Source organism: Pezoporus occidentalis, unplaced genomic scaffold, assembly GCF_034315485.1.
Source record: "Pezoporus occidentalis ecotype Australia unplaced genomic scaffold, CSIRO_AGI_Poc_V1 ctg26, whole genome shotgun sequence".
Taxonomy (NCBI): Eukaryota; Metazoa; Chordata; class Aves; order Psittaciformes; family Psittacidae; genus Pezoporus; species Pezoporus occidentalis.
Genome location: NW_026914502.1, coordinates 5,198,374 through 5,224,827, shown reverse-complemented (window position 1 = coordinate 5,224,827; position 26,454 = coordinate 5,198,374). Strand labels below are relative to the sequence as shown.

General features: G+C 39.4%; 1 protein-coding gene across 9 annotated transcripts in view; it reads right to left on the bottom strand.

The window, feature by feature from the left end:
• Positions 1-26,454, bottom strand: part of EPHA6 (EPH receptor A6) — a 471,056-nt gene that overhangs the window by 46,438 nt on the left and 398,164 nt on the right. For all 9 annotated transcript variants that reach the window (XM_062624018.1, XM_062624010.1, XM_062624012.1 and 6 more), the window contains 2 exons: positions 17,224-17,285; positions 5,030-5,239 (listed from right to left, as the gene is read on the bottom strand). In XM_062624018.1, the coding sequence (XP_062480002.1) occupies positions 5,030-5,239; positions 17,224-17,285 (272 nt within the window). The remainder of the gene's footprint in view (positions 1-5,029; positions 5,240-17,223; positions 17,286-26,454) is intronic.

The following is a 26,454-nucleotide window of genomic DNA, read 5'->3' as shown; positions in this document are numbered from 1 at the left end:
CCTTTTCCGCAGGCTAAACTACCCCAGTTCCTCCAGCCACTCGTCATAAGACTTCTGCTCTAGACACTTCATCTCACATTATAGACAGAATTAAACAGTTGACAATGATTGTGATCAACCTTATGTCAGTTATAATCAATTTTCAAGAAAACAGGTTAATACAGACCTTTACAGTACACAGGCTCTCTTTTCCCTTTCTGAATGGTTGGCAATAATCAGCGCACTCCATTGTCTATGTTTAATTTGATTCTTAAACAATGGCATAGGCAATATGCTTGTCACAGCACTCAGGTTATTCAGACTATTGGTTCACATCCCGAATTAACTAGAAAATCATTTGCATCTTGTTTTACTTTTCAGCAAATTGGAACTTCTCCCCCCAAGCCCATGATTTGTGTATGAGTAAGAGAAAACAGAAAACGCCTTAATATATGGAAATCATGTAACAAAGCAAAAGAAAAAAAAAGCAACTCTTCATCCTGATTCTCCCAAAGTTTTGCTACTTGCCAGTATTTATACAGATTAAAGGCATCAATCTGCTTTGCTCCTCTACTAAATCAAGTAAGCCTGAAATCTCCATGGATTGGGTATTTTGTCCAACTGTCTTGAGAAGAGTCAGACCCATAAAGTTTATTAAATGTTTCAGGAAATGAAATGCAATAAATAACTTCTCTAACTACTGTTACTGGAAATATTCTTTATATTAAGGCTGAATTCAGAAATGCAGCTGACACAAAAAAATGTATTCTATATATCTTTGATGCAACATATAATTCACTTTGTAGAAGCTTTTCTGTCCTACTAAAAATCAGATTTAAAGGAGAATATTACGGTGTCACCTTTAACAGAAATACCAGTTCAGTCCTTTTTGTGGTAGTGCCACGGATCCCATTCTGATTTTATTGATATGTACACATTTCGCTGCATGGAAACAATTTTTCTAGAGGCATGTGGAGCTTCTTGAAATATATTTGAACCCCAACTTTAAAACTTAGTTTTAAACTAAATGAATCTACATCGTATAACATTGATTATCTAAAAAACAGTGATGCAAGAGCCTAGATGTCCTCTTTATTGACAGAAATGTTTGTTTATATACTAGAAATGGTTTTTTTATGAGGAACTGTTGCCTTGGAAACCACTACGACAAATGAAAATTTAATCTCTGTGGAAAAGAAAACCCCATACTATTCACTTATCCAAAATTTACCTTCTTTTCTTGATCTATCTGAAACACAAGTATTGGCAGTCAGATGTTTCTACTCTTAATTCCTCCTTCCTATTCTAAAACTGTACGTTGCTTTAAGTTTTGCAATTCTTGGTAGCAAAATAATTCTCTTATTTCCTACCAATCCTCTTATCAAAAACACGTTTACATCTTTTGCCTCAACAGACTGGTGGACAAAAAAAACCCACAACCAAACAAAAACTTTACAAAAGTCAAATTCTGATATTTCAGTCTTTTCAGGTACTGTTTTAAAGCATTCAACAGTTCTCCAATCAGCAGGGTCACAGTCTGACTTTCTTGACAAACAAACTGTGTTATTTTAGGGCATTTGTGAGGTTTTCCATCAAGTTGAATACAGCCTCCTAACTAAACTAGGGTTTCAACGCGAGAATGGAATGTAGGAATTTGCTAGGTTGTTTTCCTTCAAGATTTTCACTGTCAGTTATTGCTTTTCCTAGGCTTAGATTCCTGATTTTTACCCTGCATGTGGGAGGATGTGCCAATAGAAATAATGCAAGATCTATCAGAAACTACAAGTAAAGAAGGAGATATGTAGATTGAATTATAAACAGGCAGACAAAGCATAAGATGTTATTAGTTGACTCAAGGCTGTGCCTGCTCAGATGTGGTAAATTCACAAAATACAAGGGCCTTCTGGCTTATTTTGGGGAGAATGCAACCGGTTTTGCCACGTTTTTGCACCAGTTCACATTTTTACGTCTGGAAATACAGTCACACAATATTGATCACAGCATTACAAGTATAAAAATCTAGTTTTTGGCTTCTGCTTGGGTTAAGTTGTCCTGTAGCTCCTGCTTCCAAAGAAAACATTCAATTGTAGCATTCTATTTCTGATAACAGGCCCAAGACAAAAAGGGGAATAAAGAATAATCTGTTTCTTCTGAGCAGTGACAGACAGTGGCGTCCTGGGAGATATGAACCTAAAAATGCTACTACTCAATGTGCAAACCCACTCTTATGGATTTCTTGTAGCTATGGGTACTGCGCTGTTATCAGTAAAAATCCCTGTGGAGAGGAAACACGAATTCTAAAAGCTCAGAACCTTTGTAGGCACTGAAGGTTTAACCTTCATATGGCAAAAGCACACTATGGAACTAAAGAGATGCTATAAAACCTTCTAGCAATCCATGTGGCCTGCTGTTGGGAAGAAATCCATGATGAGGACAGAGATCAATGACGTAATAGTGATCAAGGCAAGCTGCAAGAGGAGATGAAATCTGATGCAAGGCTCTATTCTCCTCTGGTACCATGAAAGACTGCTTAAGGGGTGAAAGTCTTCACTGAGACTTCCACAGCAACTGTGACAAACATTTCCTTCTTCCTCCCACCACCCCATTTTAGTCATAATTGTGCTGTGTTCCTTTAAGAAGTGACTCCCTGCAGAGCTTCCTACAGAGAGTATCTACTGGACTTGCCCACGGGGAGGAAGACGGGAAGGATGGAACATATGGCAGGCAAGAGCATCTCACAGAAAACTTACTTGACTATCAGCAGATTGCCCAGAATAAAAGCAACATGACACTGGGACTGTAGCCATCAGGCTACCCTCAGGGATGAGGAACGGACATTTCCCAAGGACCATAGGTGATGGAAGAGAATTGGGCAGACTCAACCACAGTGATTAAAACAGCCTGGATGTGACAATATACTTGCAAGGGCAGAGGGAGCTGTTCTATTATGCCTGATTCTGCTGCTTTGAATTCTTCCTATTTCCAAAGTTTCTAGTTGATTTTATAATGACGCATTTTCCTACCTGAGTTTCAAAGCCTTTTGATCTTCATGGTGGAACCAGTTTCATCTTAAATACTTGGCTGATACAAGGTCCTGCCACTGGCCATCAGCCTCTATAATGCCCCTCCTTATCTGCAGTACACCAATTGACATACTAAAGAAACCTGCTCGGCATGGTTTTCTAGTACAGCATGTGGCTGAAACCTTGGAGGCCAGAATCAGTGGCTCTGAGGTATACCATGTACATCAGCTGTCTCAGCCTCATGTTAACTAGCTAGGTGAACAGATAGGAAAATAGTGAAAGCATTTCATGAAAGCTCTCCTATGTTTCAAGAGAGTCCTTCAACATAGATAAACTGCCATGAAATACTCCTTTTTTAACAACACAGCTAGAACTGCTTTTAATCAGGAAATGCTATCATGAAAGAGACAGGCATAAACTACTCTGAAAAACTAATTGTTCAATATTGGTATCCAGAAAAAACTTACAGGACAAATAATAGCTGAAAGCCTCAAATTATCATTTGGTATTTTTCCTGAACCTAACTGGGAGAGATTGCTTGGCAATTTCCAGTGCCTTCCACCAGCTGAGCTGATTAGCCCATGATCAGTGCTGAGAAATGTAACGTGCCTGTCACTGGGGGCATTTGCTGCCTGCCAGCTGAGCACGCTCACATGGACAATTAGCAAGGCTCAGCCAACATGCAGTAACTTGGTAAGATGCAGTAATGTTTATTTTTCCTTTCAAGCCTTATACTAAGCAGCAGTGTGAAGCAAAAGAGGTTTATGAGAACTAAGGGGAGGAAATCTCCCTGATAAAGGAGAAAACTATGATTCCCCCACACTCCCCCAGCTTGCATATAAATACTGATAGAAAACCTTGCAAAGTGACTTGATTTGCTCCAGTCAGCTCACGCTTCTGTGTAGACCATATTCTAAGAAGTGAATTTATCAGAACATCCCTATTTTAGGGTAAAAAAGGGGGAGAACTGTAATTATATTACCTATATTAAATATATACACCAGAGTACTCACTACAACACAGTTCAATTAGATGAGTTCATTGTTTTAGCCATATATCACTTTTTAAAGTCAAACAGAGAAAAGGCTGAAATAGATTATTTCATGCTAATTTATTATCTCCATTAGAATTCTGGCACTGTGCCCTATCAAGGGAACATACAAATTCTGTGTATTCTGCAAGAGTGCTAATGAGAATGCACTCTGGCTCTGAAATAATTCTAGTTTCAGTGATAGATAGGAAAGTTAGTTGAAATCAGCTTATAAATAGCAAAGATTCTTAATGCTGCGGCTGTAACCATAACAGGAATGTAACTGAACATTTCAGAATGGTGAAAAAATGCTGTATCTGAACTAACAATTGCCTTAGCACTGCCACACTACTTTCTTCATCGTTCAGGTGCAATTGACTTCTAAATCAAATCTGAAGAAGCTTCTCCATGTTCAAGAACTTCTCACTTCACTGAACACCCCCGCCACCAAACCAAACCCATCCAAAACCAACATTTTCCAGTATGACAATTTACTTACATCACATAAGGAATTTAAGTATTAATGAAACAAATGTTGAGAGCAAGGTCCTACATTTCCTGTTAGAATGGAAGGGTAAGTGAAACAGAATCAAAATTTGAATTAACGAATACAAGGCTGGACACCACCAACAGTGGAATTGGTGAGATTCTCTCCTCCCTCACCTCCCTCTCTTAAAAACTTACCTTTGTAAATGAACACAAGTTAGCAGAAAGGGAAATGATGTGGAAAAACACCCCAAAAACCAAAACCCAAACAAACCCCAAAGAATGGAAGAGGTCTCCCACTTATGCTTGCACATTTGCTTAAAGAAAATACTTGGCAAAGGTTTATTATACATCCCTTACACAGACAAAAATTGAAACAACTTCTCTTAAATACACTGGCAGTTGGAACGACACAATTCAAACTACTGTGTGTACAGCATAGACGAATCCCAAACTGGAATAAAAGGGGCACAAGGCAATCAGCTGTTCAAATTAGATAAGACAAACTTACGCTTGTTGTGTAAGCAGCTTCAGGATCATCCTCTAACACTCGTGACAAACCAAAATCAGAGACTTTGCACATGAGGTTGCTGTTGACCAAGATATTACGGGCTGCCAGATCACGGTGTACATAGCCCATGTCGGAGAGGTACTTCATGCCAGATGCAATGCCCCGCAGCATGCCAACCAGCTGGATGACTGTGAAGTGGCCATCATGCTTCTGCAAATAAAGATGCAAGTTCAAAGAACACAGCTACTTTTCATTAATTTCATAATAGTGCTATTAAATACAACACATGTTTAAAATATATTTGTAATCCATCCAGCGAACCTGCCTGCTGCAAGCTTGGTTTTGCAAGCATTTAACATTGCACAGGTTATCCCCCTCTGCATCCAAACGTTCACACACTCCACAATCTCTGCCCTAGCAGCACTGAATGTCTTTTATCCCCAATTACCAAGATCACTTTCTCTCAAAACTATTCTTTCAGTCAAAAATCACAATGCACACAAACCCTCTCTTCATCTCTTACTTCTGCTCAAATGACTCCTGCTCAAATCTATTGGGGTTGAACACGTAAATACGAGTCATGCTGTTAACCGCACTTGTTATCTAGTCAGTCCTGGTGGGCCTCAGTTTCCTATCTGCAACACTAATGTTAATTCTTCTGTACCACCTACATCAGCACACTCCTGAATTATGTGGCAGAGGGGACTAAGTGAGTACCTGTATAGAAATCCAGTTATGGGCTCTTTGCCTTGTTTAGGTCTGACCTACCTACCATACACAGCAGACTGCTTACAGCAGTGTTTTCATGACCTCAGTCTGCAGACATTTAGCTTCTCATGGATTATTCAGGGAGCCAGGCTTTTATGTTAGCAGGAACAGCCAAATGAAAGCAAACAACTGTTCCTTGCAAGTTAACTTTCATTTTCTCTTTCAACACCTTCAGCATTGAGCTACAGACAAGCAGCAGTGTTCTGATCAGCATTCAGGACATTGCTATTGCTTGGCCCATATATTAAAGCAAAATGATTTTTATTCAGGGGAGACATTTACAGTAAATTCAGTAAAGTCATTAGGTTCAGCAAAGCAACAGGTTGAACTGCATGGATATGCTTAACCTGATTACCACAGTATTTCAGCTTCAATGATTTGGGGCTTATATTTAGCTAGTCAGGACATAAATATTTAAAGAAATAGGGAATTAGTACTCAGACGCAATTAAGACTACAAACAAACCCCACGAACCAACCAAACAAAACCCCAGACATGGAGAAATTTGATGTTACTTGCTTCTCACATTATCAGTCTTCTGAGATGAAGCAATACCAGACCAAGACCTGCCTCAAATATATATATCACTACTTAAATCAAGAAATTATACATTCTTTAATGATGAACCATTTAATGTGCATAACAGGTTGCTCAATTGAAAAAGTTGTTTGCTTATGACGCAGTTGGAGGAACGAGTTCCTGAAGTCACCATTACTCAACTAAATTCTACTGGGCGCAAACAGAAGGACAGACAAACTTAGCAAACGCAAAAGGCAGAAACAGCGCAGATTCTGCAGGTTGTAGAACTTGCAGAGCGTCCTGAAACTCTACCAGCTCCTTTCATAAAATCAACTGGCAGAAAAACCCATGTGCAGCAGCGTATGAAAACCTACATTATGGGCAACACTCAGCAGTTACTGATGAGTGTAACTAGTTACGCTATCTAACAGGTTATAACACACCAAAACAAATAAAATGCAGACAGAAAATGGTAACAGAAGATATGCACAGTTGCTACACAGTTCAGCTTCCAAGCTGCTGTTCTAACACATCAGAATGCAAAACTTAAGATACTAATACACCTTGCCAGCTAGAACACCTCACACCCTCATCAGACCTCCCAAAACCACTTGTATTTAAAGAGCCATGCTTTGACCAGAGTTCAGATGCCCCAGCCATCTCACAGACCTCTCTTTATCACACTTAGTGATGCTTCTTTGAAACCAGATATTTATGACTGATTCATAGCAATTTTTTTCCCTTCAATAGTCTTGCTGTTTCTCTCTCAGCAGTACTCTAGAGCCTTTTTGTCTCTAAATTCCCCATGCAAAAGCAGAGGCAGATCTCCCTTATAAGCACCCACTTATAAGCAACCCTCTTCCTTTACTGTCTCCATCAAAGCAACCTGTAAGCTGTTACTCCTGCAAATGACACTCACCTGAGGATCAAGAGAGAAGTGTGATAACCAGATATTTTACAACAGCCCATCCCCTATTACAGGCTCATTACATTCCCTATCACAGGCCACTATCACAAAAATGCAGGGAGCCTGTCACAATCAAAACCATGTCACTGACAGATATTTTCAATAAAAACTTTCCAGCCAGGAATTAAGTAAAAATAGAGACAATATTCTTAATAAATATTGTATTCATTGTAATAAATATTCTTAATACAATTTCAGTACAGGAAGGACACTAACTCTACCCAGTATTTTATGTAATGAAATACATGGGATTTGGGTTTTGCTTTTATTTAATAATTCTAACTGTTCGATTGACTCAAAATTTATTAAGCTGGTTGCAAACTGTTAATGCTCTTCACACCCGTGTAGATACCTTTTTTAGCTAATTGTAGAATTAGAACCATAGAACAGTTAGGGTTGGAAAGGACCTTAAGATCATCCAGTTAAACCCCCCCCCTGCCATGGGCAGGGACACCTCACACTAAACCATGGCACCCAAGACTCTGTCCAACCTGGCCTTGAACACCATCAGGGATGGAGCATTCACAACTTCCCTGGGCAACCCATTCCAGTGCCTCACCACCCTTACAGTAAAGAACTTCCTCCTTATATCCAATCTAAACTTTCCCTGTTTAAGTTTTAACCCGTTGCCCCTCGTCCTATCAACTGCAGTCCCTAATGAAGAGTCCCTCTCCAGCATCCTTTTAGGCCCCCTCTTAGGATTTGGAATGAAGGGCTGTCCCCCCAGTGAAGCATGAAACAAAACCACCCCCCCAGACCTCTAGATTTTACCTCCTCCTTATCACCACTAACAGATCCATTCTTTCAGCAAACCTCAGAGTCATCTGCAACACCTCCCTTAACCTTTTGTCCCCTTGGATCACAAGCATTCATTCCTTCCTTTTTTAATTTGTACTCTTTCAAATCTAGACCACGCTTGACTGATTTTTCATAAAACGTAACCTTTTTCTGCACTTTCCAAGTCTCGGGATTTGCCTTATTGGTACAGCAGAAATGCCCGAGTTAAAAACAATCTCTTGCTTTTGCCATTTTCTTCCTCCTTCTTTCAAATTTCTTTGGGCTTCTGCCTTGACATAAAAAGTTCAAGTTTCTTATCTCCACCTCTGAAGAAATGACAGACTTGCTTTTTTGTTCTGTCCTCCTTTTCCCTCTGTATGTTTCTCTGAATCCTCTTCTACATCTGTTTTTCTCTGTCCCTTCTCATGCTTGGTTTTATATCATTTCATTGCTGGCCTTGCAGTTGGAACAGCTATGTTTTACCTGCCAGCAAGAGCCTTCTCTCTCTTAAGTTTCTCTTTAATCACATCTGCATCAGTTTCCATGGCAGTTGTATTCCCTTGCAATGTACAGTCTGTTATCTTCCAAGGTATCAAAATATTTGCCTGATTTAAGCTGATGGTTAGTGAATATGGGCCATATTTAACCCTTGGAAAATTCAACTAAGTTGATAAAATATACCAGATATGAATCTGGCCTTGTATTTGTAGCATTTGTAAATCCCTATGTCCATCTGTGAGTCAAACCAATCCTTTGGCAACTTTTCATTATCTTGTTTCATATGCTTGTCATATAGGGAAATAAAACACTCGTCTGCATGATGTGGCGGTTGTTGTCCAGGGCTTTATTCTGATTCCCATAGCTTAGATGTGAAATACACTTTTGATAGGATTCCTACTGGGTGTTAATCAATACTGGCAGCAACTCAGACCTCAGTGGACTTACCACGTTTGTCTTATCATCCCATCAAATTTTAATCAGGCTTTAATGGCTTAGCTAAATAAACTTTGCTCAACAGCTGAGTACAGATGCAATATCTGAGTAGTTGCCATTGCATTTATGCAGCCCTGCAAACACCCTGAAAAAATGTTGGTTTTTAATTCAGCTACAGTTTGCTTTCAAAAACATGTACATTAAATATCCTCCTCCTATTACAGGTCCTTCAATAGCACTGGTGTATAATGGGGTAGTGAAGAAATTCAGTTGGGGAGGAAGCATGATACCCTAAGTTTCTCTCGTTGCTTTTCACCCTCTCCTTTCCACCTCCAGCATGCAATAATTCAGTTCTTTAAGGTTTTTTTCTGTTTTACTACTGAGCAGCCTTTTTGAGGTTTTATTTCTGTATAGAACTGTATCGGGCTAGATCTACCAAAATTCACATTGCAAGTATAACTCACTCTTCAGACTATCATGGGGATTACACTCAGGTTTATATTGCTAGTACTGAATAAGATTAACTGTCAATTTCTTCTTTAATCTACTGTTATGAGGGTTCTGTACAACTAGTAACACTTAATTTCATGAAATATAACACAGAAAACCCTGGAATTATCTTAGTTTATGCTATTTATGCTTAGTTTATACTTAATAATGCTACTGAGAGAGCTTATACAAGAATCTAAGTGCCTCTTCAACCATTAAAAATACAGGCAATCTTTTTAATATTAAAAAAAACCCAACCCATGTTGCAATATGAATCCATGCCAAAGCTTGTTTTAGGTTACTACAGCCACCTTCAAACCTAGACAGAACAGCAATGGTAGCCTTGCAATCTGTGACCCTGTTTTCCTTACTCGGCTACAGTACCAAGAAAGGGATGTCCTGGAAAAACCAGGTGTCCCTGACCACTTTGGTGCACTGGATTACAGCTGTCACTGAGCTGGAAGGGACTATGAGGGGGGAGCAAATCATCTCCTCTCCCTGGGTTACTCCTGACACGCTTTTCTAACCTGCAATTAAAGACCATCAGGGCAAGTATTTCTTATCCTACTTGCTCTACATCACATCTTACATAAGATGCCTCCCTTCAGCATGGCACTTTGAGAGGCACAGATTTTTTTGTCCTCTTTGTATCTGCTTTTATGCCCATGAAGACTGAGTATCTTTCTTGGCCTTTTCTTTGGGCTTAACAGAGGTTCAGTCCACAGCTCTCACTTGCTTGGTAACTATTCTTTTTGCTTTTGTTGTGGACTCTGCCCACCTACTCCTTACAGTTCCTGAAGCATTATGGTCCAAACAACACACAGTACTCCGAAGCTTCACCAGTGTGATGAAGAGAAGTTACTTCACAGACCTTGCTGGAGATACTCCTGTTTCTAGATCCCATTGTAGTATTTGCCATTTTCACAGCAACGTGAATGCCCCTGGCCTACTGCAACCACTTAATTCTTCCAGCAGACTTTCTTCTGAACAGTTATTCTCTGCCCCCTAATCCACAGCTGACTGTTTTAGCCTCAGTGTAGTATCATGCCCTTATCCTTACTTATTTCTAATGTTATCAAAACTAATTAGTTACTAAATTATTTCTTATACTGTGATGATTTTAAATTCTAGCTCTGTCTTGCTGCCTGCCTGTGTTCCTACTTGACTTTACATCACCTGAAAATTTAGTCAGGGTCACAGGATACAGAAGGTTAATGGGAAGATGAGGAAATACAGACCGCAGAACAACCCTACTTCCTATATTTTCCTATCAAAAATCTGTTCTCTCCATACAGTATGTAGCCTATACGGTATCTGCTGATGGAAATTTCATGACAACCATATTTCTCTAGCTGCTCATTAGGATCTCATGTGAGAGTTTTAAAGCCTTACTAAACTCAAGATTTATGGTATCAACTGCTTCTCCCATACCCACAAAGCCTGCACCCTGTTACAAAAGGAAATCAGATTGTTTGATGCAATCTGTTCTTGACAAATCCATGTTGGCTCATACTTATCTCACCGTTATCTTTAAGGTGCTTACAAATACATTTTTGATAATTTCTTCCAGAAATGTTGCAGCAGGTGACATTGAGCTGACTGGCCTGCAAATTCTTGGCTTGTCTTTTCCCTTTCTTTCTGATCTCCTGGTTATCTTACATATTCTCCACAAAGTTGCAAAGACACAGAGCATGGTGAAAATGTCCACATTATATATCAAATTCTTTTTAGCTCAGAAGACAAGAAAGTTGCTCAGTAAGAAGAATATCTACAGTGATTAAAAATACCCAGCATACGTAAATGAACTACTCACAGCAGTATCAGAAATACCATTTCCTATCTACTTTTAGCAGGGTAAAACATTGCTTGAGAACAAATGTTGGCTCTGTAGCATCAGTGACAGTGTCTCAGTGTAATCTTAGATCACGTAAATACATGCTGCTTACAATTCCACTATTACGGTAGCACATTCATTCAGACTCAGCTTCTAATTGCTTCACTTGTTTTTTTTTGGTTCAGAAAGCAGTATTTGTATCACCAGTCTCCAGGACAGGCTGTCTTCTTTACAGAGTCATGTCTGAAAGCAAAATGCTTGTTTTATCCTGCCAGGAAAGGAACACACATCCAATAAAGATGAATGCATGTGAAAGCAAAAGAAAGAGTATTAGTTATGTTGTTGCCTCTCTGGATGGAGATAAATAATAACAGGAACCATTAAACTCAGGAAAGGCCATCTGGCCCCTTTTCCCCAAAGCTGACTCTGTCCAGTGAGGCCATGTTAGATGGATATACAACACACACTTTACAACATCGTTTTGTAGAACTTTATACCAGTCTTCATTTTTCTTTTCTCTCCCTTTCCCCCAAACTCAGTAAATGCAGGTGTCTGCGGCAGCATCTAAACTCTAGTTGAAAAAAGGGTGAGCCTGATGGCGAAGCTGCTTTGAGAATAACTTCATAACGATTACTGCATCAAAGAGCAATATATCATAATATTTTCTCCTTCTAGTAACACTTATCTTAGCCTCTGTGAGACAGGCCTCAAGGGATTAAAATTTGGTGATGAATTCCAAGGTTGCATTTGCTGTACAGTCTGCTGCAGTTAGTGCTCTAAGGCAGTTAAGCGTTATTTTTTATAGACTTTTTTGGAAGAAGAAAACATATTTTACAGCATTTTTACCTACTATGCATGCTTGCAAATAAATCCAACTTTTTTTTAACAAGTATTTTAATTTTCAGAAGTGAAATGAAATGAATCAGTCACAAGTTTCTAGGTAGGAAAAGGAGCATCACTACTGCAAACAACAACAACGAAAAACGCAAGACAACCCTATGATTACCCTAGGTAAATGAATCCCTTTCTCCTACAGCTCAGAGATTCACAAAAGCGGGTGAGAGTGGAGAACCTTTCAAATGTAAACATCTACTTCTTCAGGATGTAGCTAAGGGAAAATGCTGGAAAAACTGGGGAGCTTTCTTTCCCATGTTGATCCCTGGAATGTGCACATTCCCTTCCTAATAAAGAAGGCTGAGCAAATGCAGTGCGGTGGATACAGCTGATTGATAGATCATTTTAGCATCAGGCCTGTTACAGAACCTGCCCCAATACTGTGAGTTCTCATCTGATTAATATTGCTATGTCCCTGGTTCTTGCCTCACCGAGCTGACAACTGGTTAGCACACCCTGGACGCTGAGCAAGAATAAAACACTAACAGCAGTCTGGTAGTCAGCAGCTGCAGAATAATACTGAAAGAAGTTAAAGTACTCTAGTGATAGGGTTTTTTTTGGTCCATTTTATGTGATTCCACGTAGCCAACCACAAACAAGCATCCCCAAAAGGCAGCTTCTAGATACATTCTTTTTCTGTGGTTCATTCCCATGCCCATACTGAATGATGCATGAGAAGGATGAGCACAGACCACAGCCAGCAAATGCTCCCCAGGTATCATTCTGTGCAACTGAACCCAAGAAGCAGTAGCCCTCCTCCCCAGGCACACAAGGCACCTAGCCTCCTAATCACCCCGTTCCTGTCTATGTGATGTTAAATCCAATTATTTTAGTTATGAATGACCATTCAGGTGGATCTGTGATAACAGCAGATGAGATTTAATAGCTTAAAGTCTATGAGACATCTACTTAGAGAGTGGGCTTAGAGGGGGAAGGTGTGTCAGGGTGAAAGGACCAACGTTGGGGCAAAGAACTTTTATAGGAATCATCTGACAGGCAAGAATGAGGAAAATATTGCGGTGTCCAGCACAAACAGCTTCTTTTGATGCAGCCCAGGATACGGTTGGCTTTCTGGGCTGTGAGCCCACACTGAAGTTGTCTCATGCTAAACTTCTCGTTGACCAACATCCCCAAGTCCTTCTCCTCAGGGCTGCTCTCAATCACTTCTCTGATCCAGGTGTAGGACTTTGCACTTCGCTTTGTTGAACTTCATGAGACTGGCATTTACCCACCTCTCAAGTCCCTCTGGATCCCATCCCTTCCCTCCAGTGTATCAACTGAACCACACAGATCAGCGTCATCAGCAAACTTTCTAAGGGCTCACTCAATCCCACTGTCCCTGTCGCTGACAAAGATGGTGGAACAGGATCAATCCCAACACTGGCCCCTGAGGGACATCACTCGTTACTGATCTCCACTTGGACATTTTTCCATTGACTGCAACATCCATTCATCAAATCAATGTCTCTCCAGTTTAGAGGCAAGGATGTCAGGCAGGACAGTGTCAAATGCTTTGCACAAGTCCAGGCAGATGATGCCAACTGCTTTACCCTTCTCCATCAGTTCCGTAGCCCCATCATAGAAGGCCACCAAATTGGTCAGGCAGGATTTCCCCTTAGTGAAGCCATGCTGGCTGTCACCAAGCACCTTGTCGTTTTTCATGTGTCCTAGCATGGTTTGCAGGAGAATCTGCTCCATGATTGTACCAGGCATCTCTGTTGTCTTGACATATCTTCTCTAGTCTGTATCTGTAAGCCTGAGCAAACATATCTGCCTGCAACTATCCCATCTATTTACTAAGTACATCTTCCCATCAATACAGACAGCTGCTCTTTCAACTCTGTGTGTTTTATTGTTTTCCTCATATGACTGCAGAATAAGCGATTGCCAAGATCTCCATGACACAGGTGAGAAATTCCCCCAAGTGTCACCAGAAATTAAGTCACGTGTACCCTATTTCTGGTCAAATGACCATTATATTGACATCACATTTCAGGTATACTTCTGTAGGATGATTAACTTACATGAGAATAAAAGAGAAGTGAGTTTCATCTTATGGAAATTAGTTTTATATAACTGCAAAAATAAAGCATGGTTTCCAAGGAAAATTTAGCGTCAAGTACCTCCAGCAATTTAGGAGGTCTGATGATGCACAATCACTGTAATTAATTACCATCATCTTATAGAATTGGTTCTAATTAGTTGATGCCTTTCCACTAAGAATATATCTGAAGCATCTTCATACGGCATATGCGTAACAGATTTTGTACCCAAGTGCTCAAAGTCAGCAGCCACTATATAGGATATTTGTGGGGTGGGGAATACATAATCCAGCTGAGCTTGCTATTTAATCCATAAAAATGGCAGAAAATAAGGCACTGGCTTGGGGACTTGGGTCACATAACTGCAACCAAAATACAGCACTAAATAAGATGAAGGATGAGTGTGCTGTCCTGGGATTCAGGGGAGTTTTACCTGGAGCTTACGATTAGTGGCTCAACTTAGCATGTGGCATGGAAGCTAATACTCCACCACTCCACCAAGTCTGTGAGGAGGGTGATGGCAAACGTCTTCCATGAAGAGTCTTCTGGAATACCTCCACATGGTTCATCACAGTGTCGCTTTGAAATTGAAAGATTGACCCATTTTTGCCTGCTTTGGAGAAGGACAGGTTGGAGGGATGTGCTGGTGGATTTCTGCAGGTTGCGGTGTGGGGAGAAGTATTTCTTATGCTGAGAAACTGATTTCCTCCTCTCTCTGTAAAACCACTTCACAGTGTAACAAGTGACTCCTTTAAATAATAAGACAGACTATCTTATAAGCCCTGCTAAATCTCACCACATAAGAATTGTTTTATTCATTGAACACCTTTCTTAGAATCACTCAAGATAAACCAACCTTCTATACTTCTCTGTATCTTCACAAAAGCTTTAAAAAGCGTAGACTGCTACCTGCAGGGAACAACTATTATTAATGAAGCAGCTGGATTTCTTTTTAACTAGGTTACTTTGCAGCCATTTCCTCTGCTAATTATTAACAGATACACTGATGATATATCTACAGTGCTTTGGGACGCTGAATATTATCTGAAGTCCTTTAAAATAGCATTTCAGAAGAATAAACCATATCTGAAGTATGAATTAAAACTGGAAAATAATATACACGGAAACCAGCTGTAGAAATGATTAGCTCACATTTCTCCCCAAGCAGTTTTGCCTACAAATACATCTCAGGCAATGTGAGAAGTATTGATTCGCAGTAACATCATAATTTTGCTGATGTCAGTTTCTATTACAGTATCCTCATAAGTAGTAACTATTCTGATGAATAAATGCATGTGGAGAAAAACCGGAATGCAGGCATCATACCAGAGCGATTCAGAGAAATGTAATTGTCTCTCATGCGCTATTTCAGTATTTGCTTTTATTCTCTTCTACAAAATTCTGCATGCCCACACACACACACATACACACACATGCACAGAGCGGAGTTTCAGGCCCAGACAAGTCTTCCTGCTGAAAAATCACAGAGCAGGGAAGCCCCAGGTACTCAAATCAGTGGCAGTCTGTCTGCTGCAGATGGTTACAGAGATGAGCCAGAAAGGCAAGGGGGGGGATTTTTAAAACCTACCCAGTTTCTAAGAAGAACTTGATGATACCAAACTCTCCAGAAAAGTAACTTGATTTTGAGTTACCAGCAAATTCTCACCAGAAACTGCGGCGCTGCTGTGTTTCTAACAACACAGCATGTGTCTGTCATGTGTCTTGAAAAAGGAAAGTAAAAAATGATTTGGGACAGTCGGTGAAAAGGACAAGACGAAATATTACAGAAAAAATACTACAGAATAATCAAAACAAAAGGAATGGAAAAACAATGTCTAGAAATATCAAAGATAACAGGTCTGATGTGCTTTCAGGGTAGCATCCTCTGTTCCAGATGCTCTTTGGTTACCTCTTTTCTCAACCTGCTGTTAAACATGTACCCTCTCTATGACTTCCTCTCCCTCTCTCTGATTTAGGTCTTCTTTCTAAAGTGTTGGCTGTTTTTCCCTCTTCCTGCTTATTCGTGCTTTTCTCTAAGCAGTCCCATCTTCCTGCTACCAAAGCATCCCTGAGTCACCACCATTTATATTCATACAAGTATTTTCACAGCTCCCTGTTGAACACCTCTCCTTTGCGCTTGGAACACCCTTTCAACCAAATTCCCAAAACCATGGTCCCTCTACCTGCTGCCCCAACCTTGCCTACAACCCCGGCTTTGCCATTCTGCAAGATGGCAATGGCAAGACAGAAGGCTAGTAAGGGCTGATGTTTGCTTTTTAAGACTAATTTGACTATCAAACTATTCGCATAGGGTCTTATGTCACTGGGCCTCCAGCATTTCCAGGGGTTAACAAAGAGACTATTGTAGGCTAAGTTTAACTTAGTTTAACTAAGGGGGATCATTCCTTTGTTCTACGTCCCTAAGAAAAAATAAATACAACTGCAGCACCATACTATTCATGCTTCCTGTAGACCCTCTTTAATATTTATTAGTGACCTTTGGGGGTTAATTAATGCCAGAACATTTCACCCATGAACTGATTCAATTTGTTAAATGCAAGTAACCATAAATAATTATAAGTCAATTACTGTATCTGTTCTACACTTCACCAGCCAAAAAAAATCATACCAAAGTCTTTTTGAAGGAGCAAAATGAGCTGCTTCCACAAGGCTTGGTGTTTGTGCTTCAATTTATCTTTTCCTTCCCAAAAACACTATTTGAAACACATTTTTCTAAACATGGGAACTACTTTTGTGGAAGAAATCAATTATATTCTTAAGCTTAAATCTTCCTTTTCCAGCCATGCTCTAATGCATCTGTACCTTAGAAATGTACCCTGGGGAAAATGCGTCTATTCTTCGCTAAAAATCCATGAATGCCATTATGTAGAAATTAATTTATGATAAATGATTTAAAATCTTAACCTAGAATGGTGTCTTATTCAAACGTCATCAGAAAATGGCACCTCACCCGCAGAAAGGAGTCAAGGGATCCATTCTCCATGTATTCAACTACAATCATTACTGGTCTGCCTGCAAAACAGCAAAGAAATTCATTAGGATTATAAATATATCATGGGCCTTTTATAAAACCAGCTGTTATACACAGATTATTCACAGTAGTTAAATACGTTATGTATTTTCAAAATCCTCATTTATATCACAAGCACAATTCCCTATTTATTCTCTAAGAATAATTTTCTATCTTTTTCTCTTGGTACTGGATTAGCTGAATGTGCATCATTCACTCCGGTGTTTTTCGCTTTCCAATGGATCAAAGAAGAGCTTGCTGTTTCCAAATAGCAACACTTGCTGCATAGGTGTGTATCATTTTGGAACATATCTGAGTTAAGGCAAAACCCCCCATATTCATAAGCCATGTCCTAGAAATTATAAACTCTGTGCTGTAATTTTCCTCTCTGAGAAAAATATCGATGATTTAGGGGCCTACAGATAGACAGATTGAAGGGCATGTGACAGAAAAAGCTCTCCTAGATTGGGTGTGTGTGTTGGGAGAGTATAATCTAGCAAAACTCTGAATTCATGTTTGTACATACATAACATACACAATGTTATTCAAATCCTAGTTTTGCTCAACAGCATTCCTGTATGGTTCCAGGTGGCATCATATTCAAATTGAAGTAGAATAACATGTTACATTTATTTCTTAAAAGAATATCCAAATCTGAAGAGAAACTTTTAAATTGGGTACTTAATCACATATAATTTCACTGTGATACGCAGGAATAAACCAGCACCCTAGAACTGCTTGATGGGAAAGGACCAAAAAGCATGCTAATCAGGCTATGCAGCAAGAGGATTGTTAGAATTGCTACTATTACAAATGAGCCATTCCAATATGGGCAAAACTAAGGTAACGAACAAGAATGCTAGAGCAGGTAAAGAGCCTTAAAATGGACACCTTTTCTTTCCCAAGAATGCCTGTCTTTTGGGGTTTGTGGGAAACCAGGAGTGTGCCAATTTATGACACCGCAATCTGCCCATTTCACTTTCTCGATACAACACTAACTGTTCCAATGTGTTTCAAATCCAAAAGAAGCCTCTTTCATTACTTTTTTTCTCCGTGCTTCTCAAATTATGTTTGCAAAAGAAGATAAGAAACACACAGTATTTATGGTGAGAAAGCGTGGAAGGGCATTATGATTCTTCCAGCACAACCGTCCATTTCTGTGCATGCTAACTTTCTGTTCAGCTCAGCTAATAGCAGAAGTGCTGATTAAACTGTCCACTATATACAATAAGCCACAGCCAGGTATTTATTTCTCGTGAGGTCTTAGAGCCAACCTTAAATTTAGAAGAGTGAATGAGCCATTTCTCTGTCCCAAAATGTGGACTTGGGAGTTGCAGACACGCTGGTGATGCTCATTCACGTAGCTTAGTCTAGTCTTTCTGGGGGTTCCTCACAATAATCTTTCATTTCTCCTAATAAAATTTGGGCTTCTTTCCGTATTCACCCTGACGTTTAGGTCCTCAGTGAATACAACAGTGCTCCATAACGTTGGCACAGTAGTACATTCTTTTACTGTGTGAAAATTCTCAGATGCCTTAACAGCTTTGGATTGCCTTTCTCACGTGTGAAGAATTACCAGCTTCTTTTTTTTTTAACTGAAAGCTTGACCTCAGCTGCAGATGTACATCTGCCATCAAATCAACTGATATTCATCTGCACCCATTGGTTATACCCTGGTTTTGCATTATAAGCTTAAACAATGCATCAGTTTTAAGCTCTTAGACATCACAGCATTTTAAAAATTGACATTTTCTTTGTTCAGCTTGCTAATGATGATGTTGTATAGCCTAGCCTCTTTAGTTCCATGCACGTGAACGTCCTAGATTCTTTTATCTTTACCATTTTCTTACTGTCAAGGGCCTGACGTCTCCATTTGAAAGGAATATTCTATAATCTAGAGAAATAAACAAGCAGCAACCTGATGCTACAGGATCTTACTATATGCGAACTCTCTCAAACAAGTACTAATGTCTAAATTGCAGCAGATAACAGCATCCTGCAATAAATCGTTCCGGGTAAATCAACAACTAAAACACCTTTGTGGAAGATCTGCATTTGAAGGGAATGACAAATAGAGCTGTTGAGCTTCAAAACAATGCCCCTGGTTTCCTGTTAGTAATCCTTTGGTGCCCTACACTTTCTGGAAGCTATTTTGTAAGGGTTTTTTTGAGGTACATAGGCTCTCATTGTATCTTTTATGCTCCTTAGATTCATATCCTTCAACACAAATTATTTTCACATTTACTTTGTAAAAGCGATTTTTAATTCTTGCACGTGCTCTCACAAAATATTCCCCTATCCAAAAAAAACCAACAAACTGTACCTCATTTTGCTCAGGACAACAGCATGAGCTTCTAGGCTAAAGTAACTATGAAATGTACCTGTATGAATTTTTCTGTGGATTTAGGAAAGAGATTTCGGTATTTTTCACTGGATAATATTAACGAGCTTCTAAACTGCTTGATGCGTTCTTTCAATCACTTGAAATGATAAGCCTTAACAGAAAACCAGCTCTTGTGCATGATAGCACAGGAATAGCATGATCTGCTAAACACACCAAAATAAGTAGCATTTGTCTTCAAACAGGCTGCTGTAGATTGGAGATCATTATGTATTTGGGAATTCTGGTGAACTATAAATTTACTCACTTTGGCTGACAGCTTCCCACAGACTCAGTCTGCATCACTTGCCATCCTACCTAAATCTCAAATGAACCTGATGCAAGATTGCGTCAAGACACCACAAAAATGAACTCAGCTCCATCACTTGATTATCTGAAGCAAAAAATATTACATCTGGATCCTAGCCCTAACTTCTCAAATAATCTTTTAGTGTGCCAGCACTTGATAAAAGCCATCCTATTTTGGCTGCAAGTTTGATGTATCACTGAAGATATTCATGTATTACAAGCTGGACTGTGACAGGCAATACAGTGAAACTTCTAGTCAGCATAGTATTTGTCTTTGGAGTACCTGCAGATCAAAAATACCTCAGCTATTGTTTCAGTTGCTTGAAGGTACAGCAAAAATCTGCTACACAGCAGATTGTAGTGGATACATTTATCATCAAAGTGGTAAAACACAGGTTCTATTCCCGGCAAACAATTCTTTTCCAGTGATTTTATAGCCTTGCAAATTTCATACACGGATGTCTAAATGTTTTACAAATATAAGTACCTCAAGCATCAGGAAAAGTCAGATAGGAAACATCTTGATTTCAGAGGTGTGATAGGAAAAACAGGTTCAGGAAATCAAGTGGGCCTCTCCATCTAGTCAGTATAGTATACCCAACAAGACTGTTTGGTTACCAATGCACAATGTTGTATTTTCTTCCCTAGATCAGTACCCCGGAGAGGCATGTGAGTGATTCCGCTGTGCATTCGCATTGTATTAACAGACTCTGCACAAACAGCTGAAGGAATGGGAGGAATTGGCTCTGGAGAAGCTGATGAGATGAGAAGATGAGCAGCTGACTCTGGCACATCCAAGGGTGTAATCCAATACTGGGCATCTCAGCCCAGAGACCAAGCCACCATCCTAAGGACACGCAGTGGGACAGATCAGACTGCAATCTGGAATACTTAATCACCGAGGAGTCAGAGGGCAGCAGCCAACCCAGGGCTTGCGTCGAACAAAGTTGTTGGTAAGACAAAAGGCTATGGATGACATTAGTTGATGTTATTTCATTTTAGCTGTAAAGAGCAGTCCAGAAAAGATTAAGGTCTGTGCTGAACCCTGTACAGAGACAGAATACTGCTTTTGCTTTAAAGAGGACAACAAAATTGAGTTTGAAAAATAATACTGGGAGATTTCTAAACTAGCATAATGCTTGCCTCTAGACAAAGAAAAAAGACTATCACTTAGATTATGAAAATCCTTGTCGCTCTCATGGTACTAAAAAAGATGAATTCTTCATCCTCAAAGCAAGGGCAGGAATGAATAAAGGCGAGGGTCAGAGAAGTCTCTGAAATGGAGAAGCAATCTTCTATTATTTTACCATGGGGTAGGCTAATGCAATTCTGGAAGGCATCAAATTATTTTCATATATTTATGGTTGCTTGCTTGTATAAAACATGGACATCTTTACTTGAAGAAATGGGTTTAAGGACATACAGCAGTGTGAAGCAGTACAGACAGAAGTCTGGAAAGCACTCAGGGCTCAGAAGGGTGACACAGGCTGCAGCACAGACAGTGATGCCAGTGCTGAGTGAGCCTGCAAGAGCTCACATGTAGCCCCAGGGAACAAGAGAGCATGGACCAAAAGACAACTCCCGTGACTGATGATGAGTCCCATTTGCAGCATGTGGGCACCTCACCAGATAGGGGGACACCCAGACTCTAGTTTACAGACTTGAGCAGCTGAGTGTTTTCACAGAGATACAGGCATAGGCACTGGAGAAGGACCTGAGAAAGAGCTGAGTTAATTTTACAGTCAAAGTCCACATAAGAGAAAGCATGGAAAAAGAACACTGAAAAAAGTGCAATCTTGGGCTGAGGACTTGGAATAAAATACAGACATCAAGAGCATCGAGGGGCTAAAAACAGTGGGTGCTGCTGGAGGAGAGCATAGAACTTCATGTTCAAACTGGGGAAGGATAAAGCAAAAGAAGTCTGATGATGGATGGATGCGATGACCGAATCAGTTAAATCATTCTCGTAGCAGTTCTGGATACCTAGCAGTGCTGGAGTAAGAAATACTATGAGAAAACAGACTTTTAAAATATAAGAATTATATAGTGTTCTGAGGCAACAGGTCTTAACCCCAAATATGGATTTTACACACTATGTGCATATCCCATTTAGTGTTTGCAGCACCGTAGTGTAACAAATTTATCACTTCACTACACACTTATCAATATGAAATTATAATTGTATTTATACATGACATATACTGATACCATAGCCGCATTCACTGTTTTCATCATACTTCCGGTGAAACTGTAAATATTCCCAGCTCAGAAGTGTGTGTGGGCTATTTGTTAAAGCAGCTTTACCTCCTTTCATATGGAGCAACTCTGGCTCTGACAAATCCATTTCAGACTCCCACCATCTCGGAAAACCAGACTCAACACCCAAGTGCAGTATTGGTGCTGGCATGATGCAGGAAAAGGATATGGATTTAATTACTCAGAAGTTAGACGAATCTGTAGAAGGTGCAGGAGTTATTCACTGTTTTAATGCAACTACTACCGTGTGATAAGAAGCTGACTGGTTTTGACAAGGTGGGTTTTCTTCCCTAAGAAAGTTTTTCCCTGGAGTTCTCCCACCCAGCTGTACTGCAATGCCATTCTAATAAAATCAGCATAATCCGTAGTGATGCCACGCCACCTCACAGTATGTTGCAATTTGTATTTTGCACTGATCAATCTGCTTGACATTTTTTTTTGATAAGCAGAAATACAAAAAAGAAAACCCACAAACACTGAAGAACAATGTGAGACGTGAATCATAATCAAAACTTACACTGCATATATTCCTAGTTCTCCTTTTCTTTTTCCATAACACAAGATTCTGAGAGTGTGTAATTTAATTGAGTGGTAGAGTGATGAATAAGTCATATTAATGACAAAATAGTCAGCTTGTTGTCTCCTGTTGCCATTTTAAATAATGCAGCAAAGCCTACTTTAATGATTTTTTTTATGTAATAGTAATCCACCAAAAGTAATATAGTTACTACTTGTTCATTTCTATTTACTTACAATGAAATCTTTACTACTCATTATGTCAATAGATCTGTTAACAGAAACACAGGGTACTTACTCTTCCACTTAAAACAGCAAAGGTTGGAATCGGTTCTCTTGTTCATGTAAGAGAACATTACTCTATACCTTCTGCAAGTCAGAACTCGCATGTCTCAGGAAATTACCTCATTATCAGGCATTTCTCACTCTAAAGCCATGTTCTGATTTTGTTTCTCCACAAACTTACCTCCTTCTAAAGCTAAAGACATAAGACTAACAGAGCGATTTCTCATTACTATGCCTGACTGTGAGCTTTATAAGATTCTGACATGTCTTGCGCTTCAGAACATTCTTTATGTGTTTCTTCCCATTTACTATTTGAGCACATGTTTTGCTCCTATTTCCCTTTGGTCTACATAAACTTTAAACTTCTGAGCTATACAAAACTGATGAGCCATCACCTCCTTCCTCACTATTTGTGAGTGTCTTGCTGCTTTCTGCAGACGAGAAAGGCATAATTTCTCCTTTCAAGAGGCATTGGAGGCTACACATCAGTACTCCTCAAGTTTCTAAAATCCACAAAGGAAGCTTTGTAACATGTGTGAATTACTAAATCCAGAATTAAGAAAACAAAAGATCATGAATCAGGGCTCTAACAAACAAATTATGCTCTGGACCTAGCCTCGTGGCATTTCTGTGGTCTCTTTGGGGTTTTTCTTCTTGTTTCTCTTTCAGGTTTTCTACCCTCAGGACATGAAGGCACACATTCTCAAGCTTCTCCCTTCAACTCTGATTTTGATCATAAACAAAACCCCAGGAGTTATAATGAAGATTGATCCAGTAGCAAACTTCAGATGCAGAGTTTTATATATCTTGAAAACATAAGAAAAATACAGAAACCCTTTGACACATGAAGAAGACAACCAAAAGTATTCATCTCCCACAACACAACTCCGGTAACTGTGCAGACATAGCTGGCAATAACTAGATTTTTTTCCTGAGAAAGAAAAAGGCATTTCAGTGGAAGGAGTCAAATTTTCATAACTAGACATCACAAACGGGTCCTACGCATCAGTCCAGAACTGTCTAGTGTTCACCAACCTTATAAGGCACTTGAAGAGGCTTGTTAAATATCAGTGTGTAAAATCTGGAGTTAGGCAGATTATTTTCCATGCACATAAGAATGTTATTTCAGCAAGTTGAATTTGGTAAAGGTGCACTGGCTTCCTACCTAAACAGACCAAAAAACCCCTAAACATTATGCAAGTTAACTATTCCCTCCAACTTCCACCTCACAAAAAAAATCTATCTGGATCTGCTTTCACATTCAATGCTTTACTGCTATGTTAAAAAGGGAGTTCAGGTTTCCTCCCTCCCCTTTCATCTTGAAACTAAGAATAACTGTGATAACTGTGTGCTACCTACAAATGTGTGCTTGTTTACAAATACATCTCTGTGCGTATCCATCAGGCTCCTCCAGCTCCCCTCTTCCTACCTTTCTGCTCCTGTTAGTAATGAACAGCAACTTGCCTCAATTCACAAGCTTCTTACAGCAAATTACCACCTTTTCTGTAGTCAGATTTAAAAAAAAATATGCAACAGTGATGTACGTTATGTAAAAATGACCACACAGGCCAATAAATGCTTCTGAACTTCCAGGGATAAAATGCTTGGAAGTGTTTACGATGACCATCTAAGCATGGAAATTGCTATTTAGCAATGGTGGAGAATGACCTCCTTTTATCACGCCCTGTACTATGCTCAGAGCTTAATTCCAGTTCTAGTTCAAGCTAAACCCTAATGGAGCAGCACACACACAAAAGTTTATCTCACTATTGATGCAACTCGCTGCTCAATCCCTATTTTGGTTCTGAAGTACTTCCTGCCTGCCTAATGGAAAAGTCCATATTCATTGGACTTCTATCCTCAGAAAACACTCCGTTATGTATTAGTTGTAGGGTTTATAGGTTAGACATGCCAGTGAAATAGCATTTAGGCTGGAAAAAATCAACTGGAAGAGCCATTTTAGAGATACTGAAAATACATATGCAAAAAAAGAATCAATTTGTTAGCTAGGGAGAAAGGAATAGCAATTTTCATTTAATAAGAAATACAGCAGTTTAGGTGCTGGAATCTAGAGTAAGGAAAACCACATTAACTGAAAAAAAGAAGTTGCTTTTCTCATTATTGGAGTACCAATAACTGTAGTTGAGTTTCACTATGAACAATGGCTCCTTGATGGTTCTTGTTGAGTAATTTTGTTCAATAAGGATCTGTCAATATAATCTGCTTTCAATTGTTGGTTTTTACAATATCGAGAATAATGGGCTCATTCAGGTGCACTTGGAAATGGTAATAAAATACTAATTTGGGGGAAAAAGAAAACTGATAATCATCTGGTTTAGTATTCTACAGTTATATCTGAGTTCTTTGAGAAGCTCCCTGTAATAAATGTGAACATTACAATGTATGTTAGACAGTCATAGAAAACCAGGCAGCAAAACAGTGAAAGGCGGATATCCTCTGTACAATGTACTTCATGTGGAGGAGGAGTCCTGTGCCCTATGAATGAAACATGGGGCAATGATCCAGCTGCTGACTACATGGGGAGATCAGAAGACTTCACAAGCAAATCACAACACTGATGTTCAAAGAAAGATGTATGTGGAAAGAATAATTTTGATGTTTTCTTTTCCCTCTCCTGTTAATGTAGTTTGAATGCTGAACAGCAAGAAAGAGGTCTGGGAGGTCTGTTTAACAGGAACTTTTCCATAGTTTCTCATATCCTGACACCCATCTCTAGCTGTTCTTGTGAACAGAAAAGCTCAGGAAAGGAGTTTAGCTTGAAAGAAACAGTAGGAAAGGCATTTGCTTTCCCTCCCTTCCTTTCCAACTTGGCAAGCTTAACAATCAGTCTGACACTCTTCAAAGACAGCAGCATACCACATATTTTTCTATCCGGAACTTCTGCCAGGCAGTATGGGTATGCACTTATGTAAGAAACCCTGTACACACGGCTGAAATCAAGAGCTGCCAACACACAGCAAGAACAGTAAACTAAGAATTTCCCCCAAATGGAACAAAGAACACTCAACTTAGTTTGGAAGAGCTGGCATTTGGAAAACATAGATGTAGCACTGGCAATTTAGTTATTTGGTTTTTCACAGCATGTGTATATATGTGCGTATGCAACTGAAAGGAAGGGGCAAACTTCCACAGCTCGCGCCAGTGCAAGTCTGATGAGGACTGTACACTGCTAAGTGGTTTAAGAATTCTATTTAATATATGTAAGGATATCAAATGAGAAAATATTACTTATGTGAATCCATCTGTCATTATAGACCTACGTTAACTAAGCCATGTGAATTTGTACTGCTAACAGGGGGGATAATTAGAAACTAAGTAATTTGTGACATAAAGGATCAATAAATCAAAAGGAGCTGTCTGAAAATGGGCTTGTTTTTGCAAAAATCTAGGATAGATATTTGCAG